Here is a 27,449-nt window from a genome sequence, read left to right as displayed (position 1 = left end):
CAGGCATCATTGGCAGACATCTCCGCTGTCCAACTGCCCCATACTGGGCTCGAAACAGTGATCCTCTGGTTCGATACACACATGCCTGCCCTCCTTGACATGTAAACCGACTAACCCATTCAAAAAGGTACCTCTTGGATGGCTCCATCAGCGACCTTTTATTTCAGCTCATGAAACATGAGACCAACACTTTACATGTTGCGTTTATATTTCTGTTCAGTATAGATGCCAGGGTTTTTAGAGGATATTCAACATGTTGCCATGAAAACACCTGATTGATGCTAGTTCACATTACATGTTCGGTTGTGCCAAATCACACAAGATGCTAGATTAGTTTTTTTCTTTATTTGGGACTTTGTGAATGGTTCACATAAACTGAATCTCACAGAACATTCAACAAGCACATATTAAGACACGAGGATCCATTTTCACTTGGTATGCGTGGCTCCAGCCCAATTTCACATGGCTTGCCTTGGCTTGATTTGCTGAAAATGTCTCTCCCACTCATTCCTACAGCGCAAGCTCCAGCCTCTGTTGCACACAGTCCCGTTGGCATCAACAGCGCCTGTCCAAGCAATGACTTCTCATTGGTGGAGATAAGAAGCTTAGAGAGTCTCAGAGTGCAACAGGTTTAATAATAATATTCATATCCTAAACCCTGACCAGCTCAGTCTTAGATATACATTTTTAAAAATGGAAACTGTTGCACAAAGCTGATCGAACTCCATCATTCCGGAGCACCAGATCCAAGTGCATGGAGTTGCAGATAAGAGCACTGTTCTCTGGTCAGTTCCCCGTATGACCGGCCGGTGGGTAGAAGTGGATTAACTAATGTGGTGGACTGAAACGGTTCAATCAATAATGTCTGTAACCACTCAGCACCATTTTGTAAATGTCAGTGCCAACAGAGGACCAATGGAAGCAGATGGGGGCATGCGCCACCTACACCCGAGCATCTGAGATCCAGGAAGTGACTTCGCTGGCGACAGAGGTACCAGAATGTTATTTTGGATTCTTGCTCCTTTCCAGCTCATCCCCCCAAGACATGCCTGTGACAGTCAAAAGTCCAGCTGATTGGATGGTCTCTCCTTGTCTCCTCCCCCACGCTGCCAGTGACTGATTGGTGGGTGCGAGTGAGAGGCCCACTCACTGTTGTTTGGAGCGCCAGAACCGTCCGGCGATGGAGCCCAAGGAGATGCCCTGCTTCTTCTGCTGGGCCAGCTCTGCCAACCTCTGCTCCTCCTCCTGTCCACACACCCATCAATATCTACAGTTACATCAGGATCTAATGGACTATTGCTCTAAAGCTCTCACAAAACAGTTGGAGAAAGGGCAACAAGCTATCAACAGTGAAAAGGTTTTTCCTACTGAAAATGTAATGTTTGAGGATAAGGACACTTCTGTTGGTTGGTAACGTTAGTGTATTTGTTAGTTGTCATCCATTGCTCCTAAACATTGGGTTTGTTTGGTCTGTACCTGTGCTAGCTGCGCTTGTCTGCGTTTGAAGGCCTCTATTGGGTCGTCTTCCAGTGCGTAGTTCTCCAGGACAGAACGCACGTCATCCACTCCACTGAGAGCAATGGCTGCCAGAGAGAAACACGAGTGAATAGTGTCTGGGAAGGAACAGATTAGTCGACACACATGCCATTGCGCACACACACACACACACACACTTACTCTTGAGGAAATGAGCTAGGTCGTAGAGTGTTCGGTCCTCTGAGTTGCCGTCCCACTTCGTCAGAGCCATGCCGTTGAAAGGCTGCAGGCTGAAGGCTTCCCTCTTACAGTCCACCACGATCACCTTGGAGGTGTCCCGGTTCAGACACGACACGTCCTACAGGGGAGGGGAGGGTGGAAGAGAGAGAGTTGAGTTACAAGACACTCTCTGAAGAGTAATTTATCTTAAGAAAGTTGATGTAAAAATTAAATCTATCCCTTTCATTGTTTAATAGTAATTGTGACAATTGGAAGAAATACACAAATGGCTTGCAATCATCTTAGTTCATCAATAAATGTAATGTTTGCATATACACACACATTTATAGAGGGGAGAACACACACACACTTTCCCCTGGCCTGCCCTGTGCATTGAGTCTCAGTAGTGGGCCTGGGGAGCAGATGGAGAGGGACGCCGAGTTCTCCCTATCGCTGAGGTCATCTGGATCCCCCTGAGGTGCTGCTGACTAGCCTGTCAGAGCAGGGGGAGGGGCCTGCAGTGAGTGTGTGTGTGTGTGTGTGTGGGTATAGGAAAGAACAGGCACGCTCTCCTCACTCCCAATAAATAATCAGCGTCTGCCTTCCTTCTGAGACGGGGCCCAATCCCCAAGAGAACGTGGGAGTATGTATATTGACGAGTGTGCGTTTCTACATTAGCCTAGTGTGAGGTGCAGTAATGAGTTTATGAGTGATGTATTGATGTCTGTGCTTACAGAGTTGGTCAGCCTCTATGATAACTTATTATTTCAGTCAGATAAATACAGTATGTGTGTTTGGCACATGTGTAGTTGAGAGTTGGGCCATGTGATGCATACAGTGCTTCAGAAAGTATTCATACCCCTTGACTTATACCACATTGTGTTACACCCTAAATTCAAAATTGATTAAATTGATTTTTTCTCTCTCACCCATCTAGACACAATACCCCATAATGACAAAGTGAAAAATATGTTTAGACATTTTTGCAAATTAAGTGAAAATCAAAATACAGAAATCTAATTTCCATAAGTATTCACACCCCTTTGCTATGACACTCCAAATTGAGCTCAGGTGCATCCAATTTCCTTTGTTCATCCTTGAGATGTCGTTAAAACTTGGAGTCCACCTGTGGCCAATTCAATTGTTTGGACATGATTTAGAATGAAACACACCTGTCTATATAAGATCCCACAGTTGACAGTGCATGTCAGAGAAGAAACTATACCATGAAGCCCAAGGAACTGTCTGGAGATCTCAGAGATATAATTATGATGAGGCATATATTTGTGGAAGGGTATAAAACAACTTCTAGAGTGTTTAACGTTTCCAAGAGCACAGTGTGCTCCATCATTGGGAAATAAAACAATGATGGAACTACCCAGACTCTGCCTAGAGCTGGCCTTCCGACCAAACGGCGCAACAGGGCAAGAAGGACCTTGGTCAGGGAGGTGACCAAGAACCCAATGACCACTCTGACAGAACTACAGAGTTAATTGGCTAAGATGGAGAGAAGTCTCTACAGCACTTCACCAATCTGGGAGAGTGACCAGACGGAAGCCACTCCTGAGAAAAAGGCACGACAACACACCTGAAGTTTGCAAAAAGGAACGTAAAAGACAGATCATAAGGCAAAAGATTGTGGTCTGATAAGACAAAAATGGCCTGAATGAAAAGCACTATGTCTGGCGAAAACCAGGGAGAGCTCATCACCCAACTAACACCATACCTACCGTGAAGCATGGTGGTGGCAGCATCATGCTATGGGGATGCTTTTCAGCGGCAGGTACTGGGAGACTGGTAAGGATAGAGGGAACAATGAATGGAGCCAAATTCAGGCAAATCCCTGATGAGGACCTGCTTCAGTGCAAACGACAGACTGGGGCAAAGATTTGTTCCACCAGGACAATGACCCCAAGCATACAGCCAAAGTAACGCTGGAATGGCTTCAGAACAAGAATGTGAAAGTACTTGAGCGGCCTAGCCCCAAAGCCCAGACTTGAATCCCATTCCAAAATCTGTGGAAAGACTTGAAGATTGATGTTCACCACCGCTCCACATTTAATTTAAGAGCTTGAGAAAATCCCCAAATCCAGATGTGCAAAACGGATAGACATACCCAAGACAACTGAAAGCTGAAATCGCCGTCAAACGTGCTTCTTCAAAGTATTGACTCAGGGGGTGTGAATACTTGGTAACACTTGACACCTAGCGTCATAACCGGTCCTAATATGGTCATAACACTGTCATGCCAGTTGTGAAATATTGCTTTACTTTATAGCTGGTTATGAAACCTACATAAGTGTCAAAACCCACATAACCTACCACACAAGGCAAAACATTCCATTACACCATAGACTATTTGTCTACAGTATTTTTAGGTTATAACATTGTTTGAAATGCACACACATTGATGTCAGACTTGCACCTACACAAATGCTCTGTTGCTGATGACTGGGATGAATGCAGGAGCAGATTTCAGGAGCAGGACAAGACCCTCTTTTTGACTGATGACTGACATAAGGGCATGTACATGATAGGCCTTTCTGTCTTATATGATTCTGATGGCCTTAATGCTTCTTGACAGTGTCAGTGTATTTACTAAGTTATTTGAAATGTGATGAAAAAGACGACTAAAGAAATCATTACAACAAAGGATTTAAGAAACAAACTTTCAAAACGAAAGGAAACTTCCTGGCAGGGAAAAAACACATTCAAATAAAATGTGGGTTTTGACACTTATGTAGGTGTCATAACCAGCCATTAATTAACGCAATATGTCACAACAGGTGTAAATATATGGGTCATGACAGTGTTATGACCATATTATGTCAGCTGTTAAGACATGGTTATGACATGTTATGATGCTAGGTGTCAAGTATTCATTAACACTTTACTTATGTAAATTAGATATTTCTGTATTACATTTTCAATAAATTTGCTAAAACTTCTATAAACATGTTTCACTTTGTCATTATTGGGTATTGTGTGTAGATTAGTGAGATTTTTTTTGTAATTTAATTAATTTTAAATTCAGGCTGTAAAACAACATTTGGTATAAGTCAAGGGGTATGAATACTTTCTAAAGGCACTGTAGGGATCCGGTTTCACAGGCAGCCGTGCTCTGTGATGCCCTAACAAAGAAACAGGCAGCAAGCCAGAGTAGGTATGTGTCCAACCCACACACACACACACCCTCTCATAGGGTTATATACACACACCTACCCACAAGTTTGGTGCGCGGGTAAACAAATACGATGTACTAGTATGACTACTTAAATCTGACACTCCCATGGAGAATGAAATGACAATTTGAACTGAAAATAAACTAAATGAAAACTGATCTCTGAAACGCAAATTTGGTGGGGCAGTCGAGCACTCAACAGTCTTGTTCAACTCCATCCAGTCGGTCCACCTGTGACAGAAGGTTGTGCCCTCCACTAACTGCCCTCTGTCTTCAGGGGGGGGTTCTAAACTAGTCCACATCTCACCCCTCAAAGTTGGACTTGTCATCAACATCAATGGCTGATTCTACCACAGCCTGATTCTATCACAGTTAATTAGACTGACCGGCTGATATTGTGAGTCGTCAGGCTCGCTGATTTTATTGGCACATCGCATCAACTGTGGCTCCACATCGTTTGAAAACTTTTTTGGGGAAAAACACCATCGAAATTCACCATTGGACAGACGCCTGAGGCCTCGGGGGACTCCACTCTCTATTCAGACCTCCCTTTCTCTCGCTCCCTTTCTGCCTCCCTGTTGCTTTTCAGAGGGCCAGATGGAAGGCGACGGAGGTGAGAGGGAGCTTGGGAAGGGGGAGGAGGAGAGAGGAGGTAGAGACAGAGAGATGGGCAGAAGGTCACCAAAGGAAGGGGAAGGGGACAGGAGACACGTGAATTCAGGTGAGTACACAGGAGAGGAGAAGATCCTGTATGTAACGTTAGAATCAGGATGACTAAGCACCAAAGAAATACATTAAAGTGCTGCATAGCACGAGGTAGCAGGTTACCCTCATCAATTCTTAATGTTTCCCGATGAATATGAGTTTTAGTAGTGAGTGATTAACATGGAAAGAACTGACCTCTATGAATAATACATGGCCATGCATCTTCACATAGAAAAGGTATACCTATACACCTACCCACCACTTCTGCCATACACGTCACAACAACTAAGCCACGTAGGGACCATAACCACACATTCACTACCAGGCCAACCTAGTTTTCCCATGCATTACAAAAGCACTCCATTGAAACATGGTGATGTAAGCTAGGCATGTCCGTTACAGTCTGCTCTGATACAACCATGTAATAGATTGCAGACGACATGAGTAAAGCAACAGTATCCATCTTATACAGTATTGTCTTAGAGGTTCTCTCTGATGACAAGTTAGGTTAACTTAGTTTAACAAAGTTAACACTACTGTACTTCAGCCATGCATGGAGACTGACTCAGGCTGTTGGAGAGTGGGGGAGAGGGAGGCATAAGGTTAATGAGGCCCAGAAAGGGGAGGCGGAGGGAGGGGAAGAAACCCCTATTGTCAGGGGCCGAGGAGGAGAGAAAGAGGGATGGAGTCGGAGCATAGGAAAATCAATGCTGGAGCAGAAGGCGGCTATGCAGCGGAGACACGGGGGGTATGGCACCATTGTGCCGACCGGGTCACAGTCGAGAGGGGCGCCGGGGGTTCTGGGCTGGGGGCTTGGCCCAGGAGGAGCAGGGTTGAAAAGGAGCACAGCAACATCTCAGAGTCTTAAACTCAACTCATGTCTTAGAAAATAACAGAGAGAGAGAGCGAGAGAAACGAAAGAGCATCCAAACTAAAGCAAACCAGGGCATTTGTCTGAACAATTTGTTGGCTTTTATAGACTAACATGACCTGTCTTTGTTTTAAATTCAGAAACATGGAAGACATTCAATTCACGGAATGCTGTGTTATTGGAAACAACAGTACACACACATGGTGGCCGTGGTGGAAGGTCAGCCTGATGATTTGTTTACCTTGACGTGATGTCCCTCCATGTAACGTGTGGCGTCCCTGAAGAGGCGGTACATGACAAAGCCCTGGGGGTCGATGCTGTCAATCAGAGGGTACGCCGTCTGGGAGAGAGAACACTCATTACATCACAACCTCACACAGCATTGACATGCTAGATGCTTCTGCATATGCATGATGGCCATTGGTTACATAGCTAGATTTGGGCTGAGGATTGGGATAGACTTATGATTGTGTCGTCAGGGTCTAGTTTCCTGGTTACTACTCATAAAATCCTACTTAAAATCTCTTTGCATTAGAAAATCTAAAGTAACAGCTTCTCATAGAACTACATGGTTTAGTCAGCACTACTGCAGTGGGCAGGTGAAGAATACATGTGACAATATGAAGCACAGAAAACTTTGATGGGTTAATGATCCATCCCCCGTAGGGCTGCAGCTAGCGGAGTTAGACAGGCTTCAGTTTGACTTGGCACAGTCACTGCTGCAGGTCACCATAACACTGAGGCTGACCTTCACCGAGAAAAAACAACAGTCCCTAAACAAGGGGCCAATTAGACCCTGAGCTGCGCATGGCTCATTTGCATATAAATGTTGCCATAAATAAAGGGGTCTTCACAGCCCAAAAGGCAGCCCGTTCTGAGCCCGCCTGTTGGCAAAGACGTAGGTAATTAGGACAAACAATCGGGGTGAGGCATATTGGTTCCAAAACAACAAAACAGTCAAACGCAACATTAGGGATGTTGTTTGATATCAAGAATCGTCAACAGTGTTAGTTTGGAATAACAACCTCTCCCTCAACGTGACCAAGACAAAGGAGATGATTGTGGACTACAGGAAAAAAATGAGGACTGAGCACGCCCCCATTCTCATCGACGGGGCTGTAGTGGAACAGGTTGAGAGCTTCAAGTTCCTTGGTGTCCACATCACCAATTAACTATCATGGTCCAAACACACCAAGACAGTCGTGAAGAGGGCAAAAACAAAGCCTATTCCCCCTCAGGAGACTGAAAAGATTTGGCATGGGTCCTCAGATACTCAAAAGGTTATACAGCTGCACCATCGAGAGCATCCTGACTGGTTGCATCACCGCCTGGTATGGCAATTGCTCGGCCTCCGACCGCAATGCACTACAGAGGGTAGTGCGTACGGCCCAGTACATCACTGGGGCCAAGCTTCCTGCCATCCAGGACCTCTATACCAGGCGGTGTCAGAGGAAGGTCCTCAAAATTGTCACAAGACTCCAGCCACCCTAGTCATAGACTGTTCTCTCTGCTACCGCACGGCAAGCAGTACCGGAGCGCCAAGTCTAGGTCCAAAAGGCTTCTCAACAGCTTCTACCCCCGAGCCATAAGACTCCTGAACAGCTAATCATGGCTACCCGGACTATTTGCACTGCCCCTCCACCCCCACCCCATCTTTTTACGCTGCTGCTACTCTGTTAATTATTTATGCATAGTCACTTTAACTCTACCCACATGTACATATTACCTCAACTAGTCGGTGCCCTGCACATTGACTCTGCACCGGTACCCCCCTGTATATAGCCTCCCTACTGTTATTTTATTTTACTTCTGCTCTTTTTTTCTCAACACTTCATTGATGTTGTTGTTTTATTTTACTTTTTTTATTTAAAAATAAATGCATTGTTGGTTAAGGACTGTAAGTAAGCATTTCACGGTAATGTCTACACCTGTTGTATTCGGCGCATGTGGCAAATAAAATTTGATTTGGAGTGACATAACACATTCAAAAGTGATGGATTTGTTTCAGGGTGACCATTAGAACAAAGGTCTACAGGGAAATCAAGGAGGTGACAGGTGCAGTGTGGTCACAACAAACGAGCTAAGCTACACCCAGCGGTAAGAACGGCCCTGATTGGCTGTGGCGGAGGGAGGCTGTGGCAGGTGTCTGTTAGGTAAGTGAGGCAGGCAAGTCTACGCCTTTACCAATACAAAATGCTTCTTTACTAAAACGTGACATATGGTAGCAGTTCATTTACATATTACATTTTAGTCATTTAGCAGACGCTCTTATCCAGAGCGACTTACAGTTAGTGAGTGCATACATTTTCATACTGGCCCCCCGTGGGAATCGAAGCCACAACCCTGGCGTTGCAAGCGCCATGCTCTACCAACTGAGCTACACGGGGGTTCTTGTGTTGTCTGTTGCAACACCTATAGAATTGCAGTGTTGATTGCCACAAGACAAGTTCAAAAGGGACAAAAGGGTGGGTGGGGGATTTAAGGGAAATTCTGGCTCAAGAGGATTCATCAACATAGGACAGCAAAGTTGTACTTGAACCAATCATGGTACAATAATGGTTTGACCAGATCTTGTAAGTCCTCATTGGCCCATGCCAGAACAGCGTTCAAGCCCTTGTGTTGTGGAGTGGTCACTCACCATGCCTGTTTCTGCGGTGAAGATTACTATCTCGTAGAGAGGGGCTAGCTGCTGGAACAGGTAGTCGATGCCTGGCCTCTTCTTGAAGCGCCAGCCTGTAGCCAGCTGTGGGGAGGACCAGAGAACAGACCAGTCCCTTCACATGCTTAAAGACATACTAACTACTGCCCAACTTCAATGGGATACATTCATTATGGCTAGAACACTCACTGAAAGCTATCCACACAAATAGTCAGTGAATAATTGGATTTCAAATAATCCGTTTATCACGTTATAGTGTGTTATATTTAGGGTACAATTTCTTTTTCGACAGCCACTAAATCCACATAAATGCACACAAATAACCAGTGAATGACTGATTCATTAGTTTGTTGTTATGTTATAAAGTGCTATATTTACAAGCATACATTTAGCTTTTTCAACAGCCTAAACAGAGCAGCTTAAGGCAGTTGAAGCCTTTGGATGACCTCCTGGGTGTAGGCCTATGTTGTTAACACTTGTCTTTTCTTCAGAAATCAAAGTCTGCTGAGGGCAGGTGTCAGGTTACAGCCGCGCCCCACCTGTCTACTGCACTCGCCACTCATAGGAGGAGTCATAGGGGGGAGGGGGCATGGAGACTACTCAGGAAAGGGGGAGTAGCCTCCCTACTCAGGTAGAGGGGCAGTTGGAGGGTGGTGTTAGAGTAGCGGTTGGGATGGGCTCTGAGGGGGCCAGGTGGAAGCCACAGGTAATGGGTGAGAGGAGGGGGGGTCTTTACAGATAGTGGAAGTAGACAGGTGGTGTGCCCCCAGCGACCCGCAGGCCAGATGGCCACACACACAGAAACGGGGGGAGGAGGCTGAGGTAAAAGCATAAGTAAACAAATAAAAACGAGTCTACTTATGAATTATAAATGTACCATCCAATCTATTCAAGGCTATACTCCTATATGTAACTCTGCGTTGTTGTTTTTAATCGCACTGCTTTTCTTTATCTTGGCCAGGTCGCAGTTGTAAATGAGAACTTGTTCTCAACTGGCTTACCTGGTTAAATAAAAAGGTGAAATAAAAAAAAACTGAGAAAAGGCCTCCAGGACACCCAGCCAGCCCCTGGTGCCAGGAGTCCAGAGTAAGGTGGTGGGTGAGGTGTGATAGGGAGGAAGGGGGTGGTACGTACCGACCACTCGGGGTGCAGCAGGACGTCTGTGAGCTCCAGGACCAGGGTGTAGGGGGGCTGGTAGTAGGGCTCCCTCAGGGGGTCAGGAAGCAGCTTCGGGCTCGTGGGCTCAATGATCATCTGGGGGCGCACAGATATGACATCACACTATACAATAACACAATGCTGCGGTGGGAGGAGCAAGTGGCACATCATCAGAACTACGTGGGTCAATTGACAACAAGCCAAGCTCCATTAAAAATGTATGCAATTTGTATTTTGTGGTGAACGAGGCCTTATCCCTTTAACACTTGACATCATTCATAAGATGTTTCTCCTCTCCCGGCTCGCCGTAGTAAAATTGGAGGAGAGTATTTGGCTGCTTATGTGGGAATGCAGGAGCGTTAAAGATGGTGGTCCACTTCCTTATTCCGTTGGTTTGCTTTTAGCTGGCCTCATCACTGCAAACACCCTAAAGCCATAATCCTGTAAGAACCAGCTGCAAGACGGAGATGGGACGTGTGGAAGAGAGAACTGACATGTTCAGGAGACCACAGGCCAGGGAGGAGGAGAGGGGGTGTGTGTTGTCGATATGCAGGGTGGAAAAGGGGGGAGCGCGTGTGTATACACACACACGAAGGACACGGGGGGCTGTTCACGCTCCATTGAAGAGATCAAAGAGCTATGAGGGAGATGGATTTTGGTGTGTGTGTGTGGAGGGGGTCTAACTGAACAGCAGCTGCAGGCCCATGCAGAGGCCTTCCTGCTCTAAGCAGTCTGGCTGCACCTGCCTCTGCTTCAGTAAAGACAGACAGGAGGCCTAACATGGCTCCCAGTCTCACCCAGTGTACATTTCCCAATCCAGCGGTTAACCCAGGGGTTTAGCGGACAATGACCTTTTATTCTAACTCCCTGAACTAAATCCTCCAGCCTCAGAGGAAAAGGCTGGCTAGATCAGCCACATAGCAAATGCTACCAACTGTAGAGCGGAGCCATCCATTGATCAGGCTACATTGAACAGTGGGAGTGGCAGAGACCGTTTCTTCTGTTTTGTGTTTATTTCTTATCACCCACCTGTCTGTAGTCTTGGAAATACTTGAACGTCCTTCTCAACTGCTGGATAACTGGGGCGTCTGCAAGAGAGATAAAATGAGAGGAAATGTCATCTATAAACAGTGTGGAGCAAGCATAATTTCTCTACACACCATACTCAAGACTGAACACTTAGCCTAAGGGGAGTTGTGGCCCATGTATGTATTGGCCATAGGAGTTATTGAGCATCTCAAGCCCACTCCGGTGGTGGTAGAATGTAGACATCTGCAGTCCTAATGAATGGCATTTAAAGGGGCAATCAGCAGTTGCTACATACACTGAACAAAAATATAAACTCAACATGTAAAGTGTTGGTCCCATATTCCATGAGCTGAAATAAAAGATCCCAGAAATGTTCCATATGCACAAAAAGCTTATTTCTCAAAAATGTCGTGCACACATTTGTTTACATTCCTTTTAGTGAGCATTTCTCCTTTGCCAAGATAATCCATCCACCTGGCAGGTGTGGCATATCAAGATGCTGCTTAAACAGCATGAAAATTACACAGGTGCACCTTGTGCTGGGGACAATGAAAGGCCACTAAAATGTTAATTTGTGTCACACAACACAATGTCACAAGTTGAAGGAGCATGCAGTTGGCATGCTGATTGCAGGAATGTCCACCAGAGCTGTTGCCAGAGAATTGAATGTTCATTTCTCTACCATAAGCCACCTCCAACGTCGTTTTAGAGAATTTGGCAGTATGTCCAAACGGCCTCACAATCGCAGACTATGGTTGTTATTTTATCGATGGCAATTTGAATGCACAAAAATACAGTGACAAGATCCTGAGGCTCATTGTGACACCCATTTTTTTTTTTAAAGGTATCTGTATTCCCAGTCATGTGAAATCCATAGATTAGGGCCTAATGAATTTATTTCAATTGACTGATTTCCTCATATCAACTGTAACTCAGTAAAAAATCAATGAAATTGTTACATGTTGCATATTTTTGTTCAGTATACATTTTTAGACTTAAATTAATGATATGTAACCATTGATTCTTGAAGAATATAACTTATAAATACGTCATAAGCTTAGTATAACAGTCGTACGCCATTAGAACCCAAAATAAAAGCTTGTCTTACTCCAATGTTTGTAAACAAAGAAAATGTAAACAAACACTAAATAGCCTCAAAACATGGTTAAAACTATAATTTTAATATCATGGATGGTTAGTCCTTGCATCCATAGCTGAATTTGAGCGTGGTAAAATGTATCCAGCCCTCAGCTTTTTAACAAACCAGGATGACCGCTTTATTGTTTCTACCTGCAGCCCCTGGCCACAGTGTGTTTAACCAGGCAGGCCCCTCTGGGTCCCCCAGCCCAGTAACAGCAGGCCTGGGAGTGGGTGAGATGGTTAAACACCCCCTACCCCTCCGGCCTGCCTGCGTATTCCTGTTTTATCAGGCCTGCATGTTTTATTAGTCCTGGGAGGAACATACTCTTCCAGAGAGTGTTGGACTGTGACTGGCCCTGTTGACAAACCTCTCCCATGGGATCGCAGAACCAAGCCAGGCTGGGGGTGGGTGGTGATCGCTACACACCCCTGCAGAGGGACGGGGGTTGCAGTGGCGTGTGTATGTGTTTGGTTTGTGTAATAGGTTTGTGCCCCTGTGTGAGTAACTGTGGACAGGATGGATCAAGGCATGCTTTTATCATGGTAATAAAGGGGCAGGGGGTTAGTAGTGGTGGGATGAGTGTGAAAGGAGGATGACAGGAAAAGGATGGTGAGGAGATGAATATTTGTCAGCCAGGCAACAGTGGGTCCTTCCATGATGATGAGCGAGAGGAGGGGAAGTTACCTCCATTTCTGGCCATATATTCAGGGACATAGGCATACCATTTTCTCCATTGGTAACAGTTGGCTGTCACTATTACTGTGATCAAATTCAGTCTTATCAAAAGCAGAACCCCCATTATGGCAAAAACAAAGCAGTCCTTTTCCACAGTTGGGACTGACATTGACTCTGAAAGGAAGGCCGCTACAAAAAACAAAAACAAAAAAGACCCCCAGAAAAGCAGGCTTTGACAAGCAGAAGCACTCTGGTCAGGCAGCCTCGTCTTAACCTTGTTTGCCAGTGTAATAGAGGCAGGCCATTGTGGCCAGTGGAAAGGCTATGTTGCTCTCGGGAGGGATGTCTATTTAAACAGGGGAGAAGTAGGGAGGGAACGAGGGAGGAAAGGCGAGAAAGATCGATGGCCGGGCCTCCGGACACAACAAAGGCCTCCTTTAATCCCGGACCGGGGTGGCATATGCTCCACTAGTTTGCCTAAGGCCATTATTACTCTAATGCCTTTCTCCTCCTCCCTCTTCTTTTTTTTTTTTGTTTGGGGGGGGGGGGGGGGGGGGGCTCTTGCTTTTCTTTTCCATTTTGGCCCACGCTGTACCCGGCTTAGGGACACAGGCTGTTGGTTGGGCCGGTAGGTACAGGAGGCAGGCTGGGTTGGTTAGTTTGTTTGTTTGGAGCCCTGGTGGTCTTTATTCTCCTAGGGGCTGTACGTCTCTGTCAGAGCGAGCAAACATGGAGGTCGTACAGAACGGCCACTTGTCAAGTCACAGCCAAATACGGGCTCTGAGGATCCTAGCTGTGGGATACTGACTGGGACACATGGAGGGTGAATGATCTAACAAAATGGACCGGAAGAGATGAGGTCTTCCAAGTCATGAAACGCCTCCAAAAAGGACAAGTCAGTTATTTAAGCCTAATAATAGTGCTTGAAGATTAAAGCAATACATCTGGTGTTTGTACTGACTGATTGCATACTGCATCAATACCATTTATTAGATCCACAGTACACACTAGGAGAAAGCAACAACTTCCAACCTCAGTGAGTATTTTGAAAGCAGTCCAGTGTGTCCTCAACAGGGTGGTCTTTGGGGAGCTCATCACCTTCACAGCATCCAACGCTCCTCCTCAGCATAATGCCCCTGCTCTGAATACCATCACTTTGCATGGCGACACGGGTCTGGCGAACATGCCTGTTTACAGGCCAGACCTCAACGCCCCGGGTCCCTGAGGACCCATCCAGCGGAGGCGTCCAGGCTGCCTTCCCCCCCCCCCCCCCCACATCCCCAATCCCCTTCTGCCACTTGGGATGGAGGGCGCGTGGGCAGGAATGCTTCCTCTACACTCCCCCGGGGGCCCCTCAGGCCATCATTGGCCTTCATTAGGGGTATTGAACGCTGTGGGTGCATCAGGACTGGCCAATAACAGCAGCAGCCGTAGCAGCACTCTGGGCACTAAGGTAATAAGGAGAGCCACAGCAGCGGTGCCAGATAGAGACAGCGATAGGGGACTTTGGGGAGCATGAGGAATTCATTAAGTAATTATTGGTATAACAGGGTGATTGTTACGCGTTTAAGAGGAGACTTCCCCCCCCCCCGTTCTATCGGATATAAAATCAACACTTCTGGAAAGGGCCGCAGCTGTCCCCGGCATTAGCATAGCTTTGAAGCAGGGAGGGAGGCACCTCGCGACTCAGTCCCCCTGCTCTGCCCTCTGTCATTTCAATAGCATAGCCAGTCATAGGAGAACTCTACACATTCCCTCTCAGCTCCACACTGGCCAAACGTGCACTCAGTGGAGGGAGAGGGGATGACAATCAAAATACCAATGAAACAGACAGATAGGATTACAAATCTATTGTGGAAACCAATGGGTTGTAATACTATGAAATGGAGAGAAAGACTATCTAATTTCCATTTTCCTGTGTGTCGGTCTTGTCATGAGGCCCTTTTCACCAGGTTGTCAGCCTGGCTGTTTATAGGGATGACTGATGGCTGAGGGGCATTTGGGGGGTTGGTTACCAGCTGGTGGGTACAGGGTGGTAGTCACACACAGAATGGAGGGGGCGGTTGGCATTGCCTGTGCTTTGGGTGTGGGATGCATGCAAGGTGGCATTTCTCAGTGGGTTGATCGATCATACACCCCCCCTTCCTGCCCGCCATCCTAGGCTGACAGCAGAACAGGCAAGCTAGAGGGGGGCTAATCTGGAGCACTGTCAATTAATGGGTGGACCATGGTATGGATATGTTGGTAATTAGATTGGTAGAGGTCTGCCTGAGGGTGCAAGCAAACATAGCCTGCAACATCGCTTATTTTTAATTGACAAATCTAAGGGAACTGTAAACAACAGGGCTAAGCCTTCACAAGTAAATGACCAACAGCTGTCTGAACGTAGCCTATAAAACATAACTGATGTAATGTGAATCGAGATCCATTTACAGACCAGGAGCAGATGTTTGGGAACACAGGTGTGCCAAAAGCCTCAGAGACCTAGGGGGCAAAAATAAACTGATCTCTAAGCTAACTCAACTTTGAGAAAAGAAAACCTCTCCAAAATACCTTATGGATTAGGCTAAATACACAGGTATTGTCAGTCATCAGGGAAACAAACGAGAAAACAACTCACCATTGTCAAACTCATCTGGAATCTGTAAGAGAAGACAGAATAAGGAAATTGAGAAACGGTTCACTTCACATGTTTGTGTGATTGCCAGGTCAGCGTTAATCAAATGCTACTGTTGACAGAAAACTCACACTGTATGGCCTAAGGCATAACGTAAATAACATGACATTGTGTGGTTGTGTTTATGTTGAAACGTCAGTGTCAGCCAATTCAGCGGTGTTTGTGTTTAGGTCCAAACAGCCACGACACCTCTCAAATACTACTGAATATTCCTTTATTGAAGTTGATAGCTATCCAGGCTAGTTAGCATTTAATCTCTTTCTATGCATCTAAACCAGGGGTAGGCAACTAGATTCAGATGCGGGTCGATTTATGTCAGCGCAAATGGTCGGGGGCCAGAAAATTATAATTTGTACACTGCAAATTGACCACAACTAAGCCCCAAAAGAGATTGTATTTTCAAATCATTTCATACCTTGATTACATTGAGACACGATCACCTTTTTTGTTGTTGTGGGGATACTTGGGAACAGATTTTTAGCTGAATTCCTGCTGATTTTACAGTCTTGTGGCAAAAAATTGGAATCCCCCCCCAAAATAATCACTTGCGGACCGGTTTTGGCCTAGGGGCCGCCTGTTGCCTGTTGCTGATCTAAACCGAACAGCAATACTGTACCAATGTTTGACATACTCTCTTATAAACAGTTCTTAAGCAGGGACTAAGGTACCAAAGTTAAAAGAGACAGTGGTTTTCTCCTTGAGAGCACAGACACCAAGACCGTCCAAACCACTCACGCTCTACTCTCCGCCTGGACAGCCCAGCATCTGTGTGTAGTGCACTGTGTAGTAGAGTCCAGTATATTGAACCGTGGAGCGGCTGCTAGTCTCTGTGCGTCATGCCTACGTGTGGCCCTCCCAATCCCTCGCGGTGACACTTTCAGCAGCGCGCCACACCAGCCCACCAATTAACAGACAAATTAAATCTCCCAGCTGATCTGAATATTCAGCTGCATCTGCCAGCAGGTTGCCGGCCTGGGCCAACCTGGGGGTCTACCTTGCCTGCCCAACGGGGGGGGGGGGGGGGAGAAAGACAGAAAGAAAGAGAAAAAGAGAGAGAGAACCAGCCGAGGGCCAAGGTAGACACCACATGCTGCACGCTGGGGCAACTACATGGGAACAGAGGGGGTGGGCTGGAGCTGTTTCATCCCCCTCCTCAACACCCCTCCCTCCCTATCAAGGCTGTCCTGAGGGGGTTGCAGTGGTCGAAGAGACAGACTGCACAACTACGCCCCCTGCTGTCTGTGCATGGTTATGAGTTGCCCTTATATAAACGCAGATCATTTGATCACTGACACTGTTCATGATATAGATAACTGCTTACAAAGCACACTGCCCATCTATAGTGACTTATTCCTCAATTATATTACACCCGATTAATTTCATAATGACAGGTAAACCTGTATATTATGGCAAAGGTAAGGGGATGGGCCAGTAGGGAAAAGGTCAACAGTCATGAGTCGGCCAGGTGTGCCCTCTAGTGGCTGTGTAAGGAGAATGAGATAGGTCTAGTTGTTTTCCCCTTTACCCTAAAGAGGTCTAAACAGTCTATGCAAACGGCGCCAACGGAGGTCCATTTGCGCCACGTTCCAAAAATGCATAAATGTACGTATAACTACGTAGAGAGCGACGCAAAGGAACATCCGTCAGCTCTGTTTGCGTAGACTGTGTAGAGCCCTTAAGAGGTTTTCTTTGCTGGCAGCCAACCTTGGAATCGGGTGCGATCCTCTTAAAGCACTCAGACTAGACATCTCATTCAGAGATAAGCTTACGCTTAGGAAAGGGAGGCAAATGACAGTCGTATCAACCCCTATGTCGGTAGTGTCTAGTATATAGTGTCCAGCATCTCCGCCTTCCTATCCTAAACCAATAGCGTCACGTAGGCTAAAGCTAGTCAGGGTTGGAGTCAGTTAAGGAAATTAGTTGAAATTCATGAACAAATCATTATCAATTAATTGATCTTATTTCCATGCCCTGTCTCCAATTATATAATTAGCAGAATGTTGAGGAACAAATATTCCTTGCCTCTGCTCTGACAAAAGATTGTTTTCCCATTAAAGCATCTCTCAAGAACCACTTCTTATCACAGAGCAGTGAATTAACTCAGAAAAGACTTGGGTCTGCCAAATTGGACCTTCAGAGGAGGTTGACATTGTCCGAGGTGTGCGATTGCTCATTTAGGGATCATTCACACCTGGTCACAACACTGGGGCAGAGGCCCGGGAGACCAGGGGCAGGCCATGTTCCCGAACCAGCTACAGGATGGCCATGGGAACTCTCACCAAACATCAGAGGTGGCCACTTATTGCTCTGAGAGATGAAAATAGTTAAAATCAAATGTTATTCGTCACATGCGCCGAATACAACAGGTTAAGACCTTTCCATGAAATGCTTACTTACAAGCCCTTAAGCAACAATGCAGTTTTAAGAAAAATCTGAGTTAAGACAGCCGTGTACAATATGAATGTATGGTGCTTGAGCTAGTGAAAGGAATGAGAATTGGTTGTCACCAATGTTCCCTCTAAGCTGCTTGGAGGTCCCCGGGACTGCCAGGCAGAAGAACTATCAGCCTGCGCAGAGAAGCACGAGATTGAACTTCACTCAACTTTCTAGAGTTTTCCTCCTTACTGTGGGAATTGTGATCTAATCAATGCAATATTAGCCACTTTCAATGCAACATACCGAAACAAAACTAACTACGCAAGACGTAGTACGCAAGAGATTTTGTTGTAGGCAGAACACATCGGAGTAGGATTCTATTGCTTTGAGTCACCTCCTTGTCTGAAGGACAAGTGGATAAACTGGTTAATGTCAAGCCCTGCATGTTTTTTTTTTCAAAAGTCTCATGGTATGTAGGCCTGCATTGAACACCACACATTGGCTGCTACTTTAGGCTGAACGATAGAACAGCTATTTCCATGTTAAGATATTATGGGATGCATTTTCCCCATTGTTTTTGATGGTAGGCCACTCCGGTAGGCCTACATTATGATCAAATAGCCACAGTAGCCTACTTGACCACTGTCTGAAACTAACTTAAAGCAGGTACAGCCTCAGTGTTCACAGTAAACACGCGCTGGAAGTTGCACAGAATTTTCACAACGTTCAAGTTTGCGCTCAGCAAACCTGAAAATTGCTCAGTGCCTAATTTTTTGAGGGAACATTGGTTGTCACTCCCAAGTTCCAAAATGCACTCATCCGTTTTGGAAATTCATCAGATACTTGTCCAACCCATTGAGCAGTGGTCACCAACCTTTTGAGTCAAGATCACTTTCGCAGTCAAAAAGCAAAATATGATTTAAAAAAACATTACCCTATTAAAAACAGTTCTGTAGGAATGAGGTTTGTGCAGTAGGCCTAATATATTATCACAGCATATTGGCTATATGCCTGGCGTACCAATATTGTTCTTCTCAGACCATATTATATTTCAAAACTCGAGCTTGATAACAAAATAGATCAGTTGGTGTAGCACTTGCGAGGCACAGCTGAGTATAAATTGAAATAATTCGCTATTTCGATTTTACTGGACTGATGGTACCTACATCTGATGATCATGGTGCTTTCAAGACAATTGGGAACTCCGGAAAAAAAACGAGGTCAAATCATGACGTCAGTGATCTTCAGGTTTGGACTCACGGTCCCTGCTCTCCTCTTCCTTTCCTCCGGTGAGACTGACCAGAGAGAGGGGACACAGTCTTCCACCTGATGGCCAAACTCCAGTTGCACTGCATCTGCCTCATGCACAAATTCATGTTGTTCCTATGACCTGAGAAAGTGAACTATTCCTCGATATTAAAATAGACACGACGAGCTGCTAATAATAATAACACAGGGCTATCGATACACTTGGCTACTCACTCACTGCAGCTGCAGCGCAAATGGAAGTAGGGAGAAACGCTTTTATGCTTTGTAATAGTGCTGAACAAACACTGTGTTTACAGCGCTGAATAAAAACGTAGACATTAACTCACTCTTTGCTGTATTTGGCAGTGTCTCTCTGGTCATGGTTTAGAAAAGTTATGAAATCTCACTTATGCTACTATCAAACTTTGCTGTGGCCGGGGTCATGGAAGCTGTAGGAACGGTGATTTGAGCTATCCGATTGGTTGGTTCAAAATAGGAACACTTTGCCTACTCGGTGCCCAGGGATTCTGAATCAAGTGCACCTACCGCCAACAGCGCAACACAAATATGTATATATTTTTTTAATGAGCGCAAGCCTTTCTCAGGAGATTTTCTACAGAAATGTTTGGTGATCGACTAGGAATTCCTTGATGATCCACCGGTTGGTGACCACTACCCCAGAGTGACAAAATTAGTTATCATATTCCAAGATAATACTTTCGAACAGGGGAAAATGGGAGCCAAACAGAACCCAATCCGGGGCGGCAGGTAGCTTAGTGGGTAAGAGCGTTGTGCCAGTAACCGAAAGGTCGCTGGTTCTAATCCCCGAGCCGACTAGGTGAAAAATCTGTCGATGTGCCCTTGAGCAAGGCACTTAACCCTAATTGCTCCTGTAAGTCGCTCTGGATAAGAGCGTCTGCTAAATGACTAAAAATAAATAAATAAATAAATAAATAAATAAAGGCTACTTGACATACGATAAGGCTGTAGAGTTACTGATGTCACTCAGCACAAAAAGGTGTGTCTCCTTATTTTATTCCCCCAGACACTCAGTGTCGATGACTAGTCATGCTTTCACTAGCATGTTCAGCCTTAGAACCTTGAGGCAACTGCATTAATGCAAAGCCCAAAATATGCTGCTGTACAAGTTTGGCCTTAAAATGTAACTGCATTAATCTACCCTTGCACTCTTCCATCGGAAAGGTGTTCCAGACGTTAGGCTCCTGTGGTTCCTGAGAGGAAGCCATAGAGATGAGAACAGGATCCAGCTCCTTCTCTCACAGTGACACCCAAAGACCTCCAATTGACACAGCTCATCCAGTCTAAGGGGACAAGTGTGGGATCCAGCACCCAGAGGCCTGGCACACTCCACTCACAGTCTGACAAGTGTGCCCACAAGAGCCCTTTGAAGTGGGTGATAGGTGAGAAAGACATACTATTTTAAGTGCCCACCTACCCAAAGTTCCAAACCCAGACCTCTAACTCCTGGCAGAGGGCCACAACTCACAGCAGCCTAAGAAGTGTGCCTTTTGAAGTGTGAACAAGCTTAAACTGTAAAGTGAACAACAGGACATGATAAGTGAAAGAAATGTGCTCTTTGAAGTGCCCCAAACCCACACCTTTGACCACTGACACAGGTCACAATCTCCTGAGAAGTGTGCCCTTTGGTAGCTTGGTCTCACTTCAGGCAGGACATGATGGGTAACACTTTATGAGGAAGTGTGCCAGAGGTGTAGAACCCAGAGACCAGGATATCATCTGACCAAACATTTGTGCCAAACAGGACCAAATCCAAAGCGACCACTGAACCTAAGACTTTGCTGTAGAGCTACTGATGTCACTCAGTACAAGAATGAACACCTCATTTCCTCCCCACAGAAACTCATAACTGTAGTTGACTAGTCATGTTTTCACTAGCATGTTCAGCCTTAGAACCTCGGGCTACTGATGAATGCGAAGCCCAAATATGCTGCCGTACAAGATTGGCCTTGGGCTGTAACTGCATTAATCTACCTTAGGACTCTTCCATTGGACATGTGGGCCAGACCTTCACGTTAGGCTCTTCTGGTTCCTGAGAGGAATCCATAGAGATGAGAACAGGATCCAGCTCCTTCTCTCACAGTGACACCCAAAGACCTCCAATTGACACAGCTCATCCAGTCTAAGGGGACAAGTGTGGGATCCAGCACCCAGAGGCCTGGCACACTCCACTCACAGTCTTGTCAAGTGTTCCCTCTGAAGTAAGATAAGTGTGCTCTTTCAAGTGGCCACCTCCCAAATCCCACACCTCTAACCCGTGGCAGAAGGCCACACATCACGTAAGGCCTACATCCCTCAAATCACAGCAGCCTGAGAAATGTGCCCTTTGAAGTGGCCACAGGTTTTAACTATGAAACACCAAACTAGGGTCTTTGGTGACGAAGTGAGCCCTAAGAAATGTCAATGTTCCCAAACCCACAGCTCTAACCCCTGCCACATATCAAAGTTACCTGAGACATGTGCCCTGTGGAGGATGTTGCCCCCCATCCTGTTCTCATTCCACACATCCTGCCCAAACTAATGCCACTGAAAAATAGACATTACTGACCACAAGAGTAATCTCAGCCAACTACAGTATGTTCACCTTGAGGCAAGCTCCTTCAGTGGCTTTTGGATTATATTTTACCCACTTATTATGGGTGTAACTTAATAGTAAAATTGTGATACATTGCTGTAAGCACAAGGAACCTTAATATTAGGTAAGTAGCTGGTCATCTCATGTACTACAATAAGGTTTTCATTCAAAAAGTGTTGAGTAAATGGACATCAATTCACTCAGGGGTCGACAATTCACATCATGAAGGCTGAGCCTTGGAAAGGTGTTCCAGACGTTAGGCTCCTGTGGTTCCTGAGAGGAAGCCATAGAGATGAGAACAGGATCCAGCTCCTTTTCTCACAGTGACACCCAAAGACCTCTAATGAACACAGCTCCTCCAGTCTGAGGGGACACGTGTGGGCTCCAGCACCCAGAGGCCTGGCACACTCCACAAACAGCAGCCTGACATGTGTGCCCTTTGAAATGAAAGAAGTGTGCTTTTTCAAATGCCCACCTTCCCAACCCCATACCTTTAACCCCTGGCAGTTAACAGACTATTTACAGTAAGCTGACAAGTGTGCCCTTTGAAGTGGACAACAGGACCACACCTAAAAGGTGAAAGAAGAGTGATCTTTGAAGTAGTCACCTTCCCAGACTCACAACTCTAGTCCCTGGTGTGTCTTGTGGGAAACCATACACACCGCAAGCACTAGCATGAATCAATTAACGAACTACATGGAATCTACCTGAGAAGTGTGATAAGTGTGTCACCACCTTCCATTATGCACACTTTAAAACCCACTGGCACAAGCCACAGTCTGCTTAGAAGTTCTACAGAACTTTGTCTGGCAATCTTATACCTATACTTGTCAATAATTGGTCCTAAAAGTCGATAAACCACATGTTCTGCATCAAAACATGTTTTAATAAAAACATACCGTGTTTCCTTGTTCATCCACTGAATTGCTACCTGTATACAGGGAGAAAAACATTACTTATGATAGAAATATAAAATCATAGATGTATAATATTATTTGCTTTGAAACAACATGAGCATATGTTGCATTACATGCATCAGATGCCATGTGTCCACAAATCAAATTACTTCTGAAAAGCATATGGCACCGCACAATGTGTCATGTGTTTCAGAAAAGTGACATAACAGACTTTGTGAAACATTCAACCATTCCTTTTGACAAGTATGGTCATGTCTTTTACAATTCAACCATTCATCTAGGCTGACGGGAATGACAGAAAGTACAATAACACTGGAATATAATATATATTTTTTATCTTTGATTCACATACAATAGCTATTGAACTGTAAATTGATCAGAAAAGGCAGACATGCTTTGAGAAAACACATTTGAGAAAGCCATAAGATGAGTGCAAAGAAACGGCTGATCAAAATTCTACATCATTGAGATGAGAGGAGAGTAATATACAGTTGAAGTCGGAAGTTTACATACACCTTAGCCAAATACATTTAAACTCAGTTTTTCACAATTCCTGACATTTAATCCTAGTACAAATTCCCTGTCTTAGGTCATTTAGGATCACCACTTTATTTTAAGAATGTGAAATGTCAGAATAATAGTAGAGTGGGTCAGAAGTTTACATACACTCAATTAGTATTTGGTAGCATTGCCTTTAAATTGTTTAACTTGTGAAAGGCTACCCGAAACGTTTGACCCAAGCTTCCCACAATAAGTTGGGTGAATTTTGGACCATTCCTCCTGACAGAGCTGGTGTAACTGAGTCAGGTTTGTAGGCCTCCTTGCTCGCACACGCCTTTTCAGTTCTGTCCACAAATGTTCTATAGGATTGTGGTCAGGGCTTTGTGATGGCCAATCCAATACCTTGACTTTGTTGTCCTTGAGCCATTTTCCATAACTTTGGAAGTATGCTTGGGGTCATTGTCCATTTGGAAGACCCATTTGCGACCAAGCTTTAACTTCCTGACTGATGTCTTGAGATGTTGCTTCAATATATCCACATAATTTTCCTTCCTCATGATGCCATCTATTTTGTGAAGTGCACCAGTCCCTCCTGCAGCAAAGCACCCCCACAACATGATGCTGCCACCCCTGTGCTTAACGGTTGGGATAGTGTTCTTCGGCTTGCAAGCCACCCTTTTTCCTTTACGATGGTCATTACGGCCAAACAGTTCTATTTTTGTTTCATCAGACCAGAGGACATTTCTCCAAGAAGTACAATCTTTGTCCCCATGTGCAGTTGCAAACCGTAGTCTGGCTTTTTTATGGCGGTTTTGGAGCAGTGGCTTCTTCCTCGCTGAGCGGCCTTTCAGGTTATGTCGATATAGGACGCGTTTTACTGTGGCTATAGATACTTTTGTACCCGTTTCCTCCAGCATCTTCACAAGGTCCTTTGCTGTTGTTCTGGGATTGATTTGCACTTTTCGCACCAAAGTACGTTCATCTCTAGGAGACAGAACGCGTCTCCTTCCTGAGCGGTATGACGGCTGCGTGGTCCCATGGTGTTAATACTTGCGTACTATTGTTTGTACAGATGAACGTGGTACCTTTAGGCGTTTGGAAATTGCTCCCAATGATGAACCAGACTTGTGGAGGTCTACCATTTTTTTCCTGAAGTCTTGGCTGATTTCTTTTGATTTTCCCATGATGTCAAGCAAAGAGGCACTGAGTTTGAAGGTAAGCCTTGAAATACATCCACAGGCACACCTCCAATTGACTCAAATTATGTCAATTAGCCAATCAGAAGCTTCTAAAGCCATGACATCATTTTCTGGAATTTTCCAAGCTGTTTAAAGGCACAGTAAACTTAGTGTATGTAAACTTCTGACCCACTGGAATTGTGATACAGTAAATAAGTGAAATAATCGGTCTGTAAACAATTGTTGGAAAAATTACTTGTGTCATGCACAAAGTAGATGTCCTAACCGACTTGCCAAAACTATAGTTTGTTAACAAGAAATTTGTGGAGTGGTTGAAAAAAAACTACCTTTAATGACTCCAACCTGAGTGTATGTAAACTTCCGACTTCAACTGTACAAATCTGCCCATTCACCTAAAGCTCAGAAGAAGTTATCAAGAATGCCCTCCTAAAATGAAATATTCCACAGAGCAAGGAGAGAGTGTCCCAAATCACTCCACTATCCAATATGACCTTCACTCGTGCTGCTGGTTCAGTGTCAGCCCTTGACATGCTGCTGCTCTGAGAGTGGAGGAGGCCAAAGAGAGGGAACAGGCACACTCACCGAATATGTAAACCATGCTGACCGCACCCCCTATCCCCATCAGGCCTGCTAACCGCATCACCATCTTCTTGGCATAGGCTGTGTTCTCCTTCTGTTTCTTGTCCTCTCCCTGGTCCTGCTTCTGCTCCGAGTCCCCATCCCCCTCTGGAGGAGGCTGGTCCTGTCAGTGTAAACAGCCAGGTCAGATTCTGTTTTACTTCCTCACACAAGACAGCTAGACATTATATTGGGAATACGTAGCTATAATACAGAATAGTTTGGAAAAGGAATTTAAATAATTTAAAGGGAAATTAGATTATGCATCTAGTATATATACCTGTAGGTAGTGCCAAATCAATACAAACGATCTCAGTGATGTAAGGCAGTGGTTATAGATTCGAAAGATTTACAAATGACATTTAAAGTAAAATATCCTGCACTGTTATTTAACTGTGACAATAAGATTAATCAGTGTGCGTGCAGGAAATGCATTGGGGGCGTGGAGTGTATAGCTGACCTTCAAAAATCGAGAAAAACCTTGACAGATACCATATATCTAATGTAATGGTAGCCTTGTACAGAAGCCTTGATGTGTAGAAAAATAAATAATAGACGGTGGCTGAACATGGGTGTATAAGTGCTAGCTAGCTGGATATCTAGGTAAAGTTAGTTAGCTAATTGGCTAGGGCTAGCTGGCTAGTATCATAAGGCTAGTTTATCTCCTGGAATATGCCTGGGTGTGTGACATGTGAAAGTAAGCAATGAGCTAACGTTAGCTAACTAGTTAGGTAACTAACGCACTGGCAATTGAAAACAAAGATATGTAGCTAGCTATCTAACTAATTATTACAGCTAGTAGCAAAGGCACTGTTTGTTGGTAAGCTAGCTGACTGGATGCAGCCAGTTGGATGACAGGGTCCGTGCTATCCGGGATCCTCGGGACGTCACTACCCCATTGAAGGTGAAATTTAAAATGGTTTGGATAGGGTTTATCGTGAAGGATCCCGGATTACATTGAACTGGATGACAGGCTAGCCTAGCTCAACATGCTAATCCGGAGACGTCATTAATCCAGCCAAATAATGGCGTGTAAATGGAAAATAATTATATTATTAATAGTGTCGTGAGAGACCCTGAGGTTCAACAAACGACAAATGACAACTCATGAAAACCAAACCAACGGATTTATTTAATGTCTCTTTGGTTTTTCTGTAACCTTGCTTGTTAAAATTATGGCTATCTAGCTAACGTTACCCAACCAGGCAGGGGGGAATGTCAGTTAGCTTGACTAACCTGACTCTTCTGTTGCTGCTGAAGCCTCTCTTGCAAGATTGCTTGAGCAAGTCCACCAGTAGCACTGCCCTCTCCTGTTGGCGGCTTATCCGTGGAAAGTGCCCGAATCAAGTCCACCACTGTGGGGGTTGAACCGCCTCTGCCCCGGTTCCTGAGCCTGAGGAGGCCCCTGCTCGCCCGGACACACATGGGGAACATAGACGTCGCCGACATCTTGAATGGGAGAGAGCCGGTGAACATAGCGCGAGTGAAAAGGACAAACGCGCCTGATTGGCTTATGTTACTCTGAGCGAGAGCCATAAAGTGCAATAAAAATCGTTAAAGGTCACGTGGAACAAAATAGGGCGGTACTTACAGCGTTTTCTCCAATCGAAACAAAGATTTCGTTGACCTTCGAATGCCACCCAAAATGTCCATCATTACTGATGGCAATGCCCAAAGTCTGTTAAAAATACATCCCTGCCCTGTAGGTTTTTACAGAACTGTAGCTTAATACACACAACAAAGTGTATTTTATATTACTGTACCACTCTTATTCCCTTCGACCAGTCTAAGTTGTATTAAATTAATTTTGTATTTTATAAGACATGACAAACTTAGTTTGCACTGATTTGTCTTTCAAATGTTAAACTTTTAGGCCCCTATGTTATAAATTATGATTTTCGTAGAGCATAGCAACAATCATTATCATAATGTATTCCTTTCATGTTACTTCTATTTTGCTTTTATATATTTATATATATAATATACATGACCACTAGAGGGCAGCCATAACAACACAGTAGCATCTGCCTCAGATTATGTGTGTTGCACCCACAGAACTAGAACGATTCTATTTCTACGGTTGCACCGACCGTACCAGAGATGATTTGCCACAGTTGTACCTGTGCACCACTCTATGTATGGACATTACACATTACTCATAATATTATTTTAAGAGTTCAGTTGA

The 27,449-nt window shown here is 45.0% G+C and overlaps 1 protein-coding gene across 1 annotated transcript; it reads right to left on the bottom strand.

Annotated features, from left to right (window-relative positions):
• Positions 1–137: 137 nt before the first annotated feature.
• LOC311101394 (mitochondrial import inner membrane translocase subunit TIM50) lies at positions 138–26,748 on the bottom strand. The gene is made up of 11 exons (XM_084142527.1): positions 26,501–26,748; positions 25,229–25,388; positions 22,929–22,960; positions 15,735–15,756; positions 11,299–11,357; positions 10,246–10,365; positions 9,091–9,195; positions 6,694–6,792; positions 1,678–1,834; positions 1,477–1,583; positions 138–1,245 (listed from the first exon to the last, which is right to left on the bottom strand). The coding sequence occupies exons 1-11, from the start codon at positions 26,738–26,740 to the stop codon at positions 1,147–1,149; spliced, it is 1,200 nt and encodes a 399-aa protein (XP_083998653.1). The 5' UTR covers positions 26,741–26,748; the 3' UTR covers positions 138–1,146.
• Positions 26,749–27,449: the final 701 nt, after the last annotated feature.

Source organism: Coregonus lavaretus, assembly GCF_964263955.1.
Source record: "Coregonus lavaretus genome assembly, chromosome: 26".
NCBI classification, from domain to species: Eukaryota; Metazoa; Chordata; class Actinopteri; order Salmoniformes; family Salmonidae; genus Coregonus; species Coregonus lavaretus.
The sequence above is the reverse complement of the archived record's forward strand: the minus strand, read 5'-3'. Positions and strand labels throughout refer to the sequence as shown.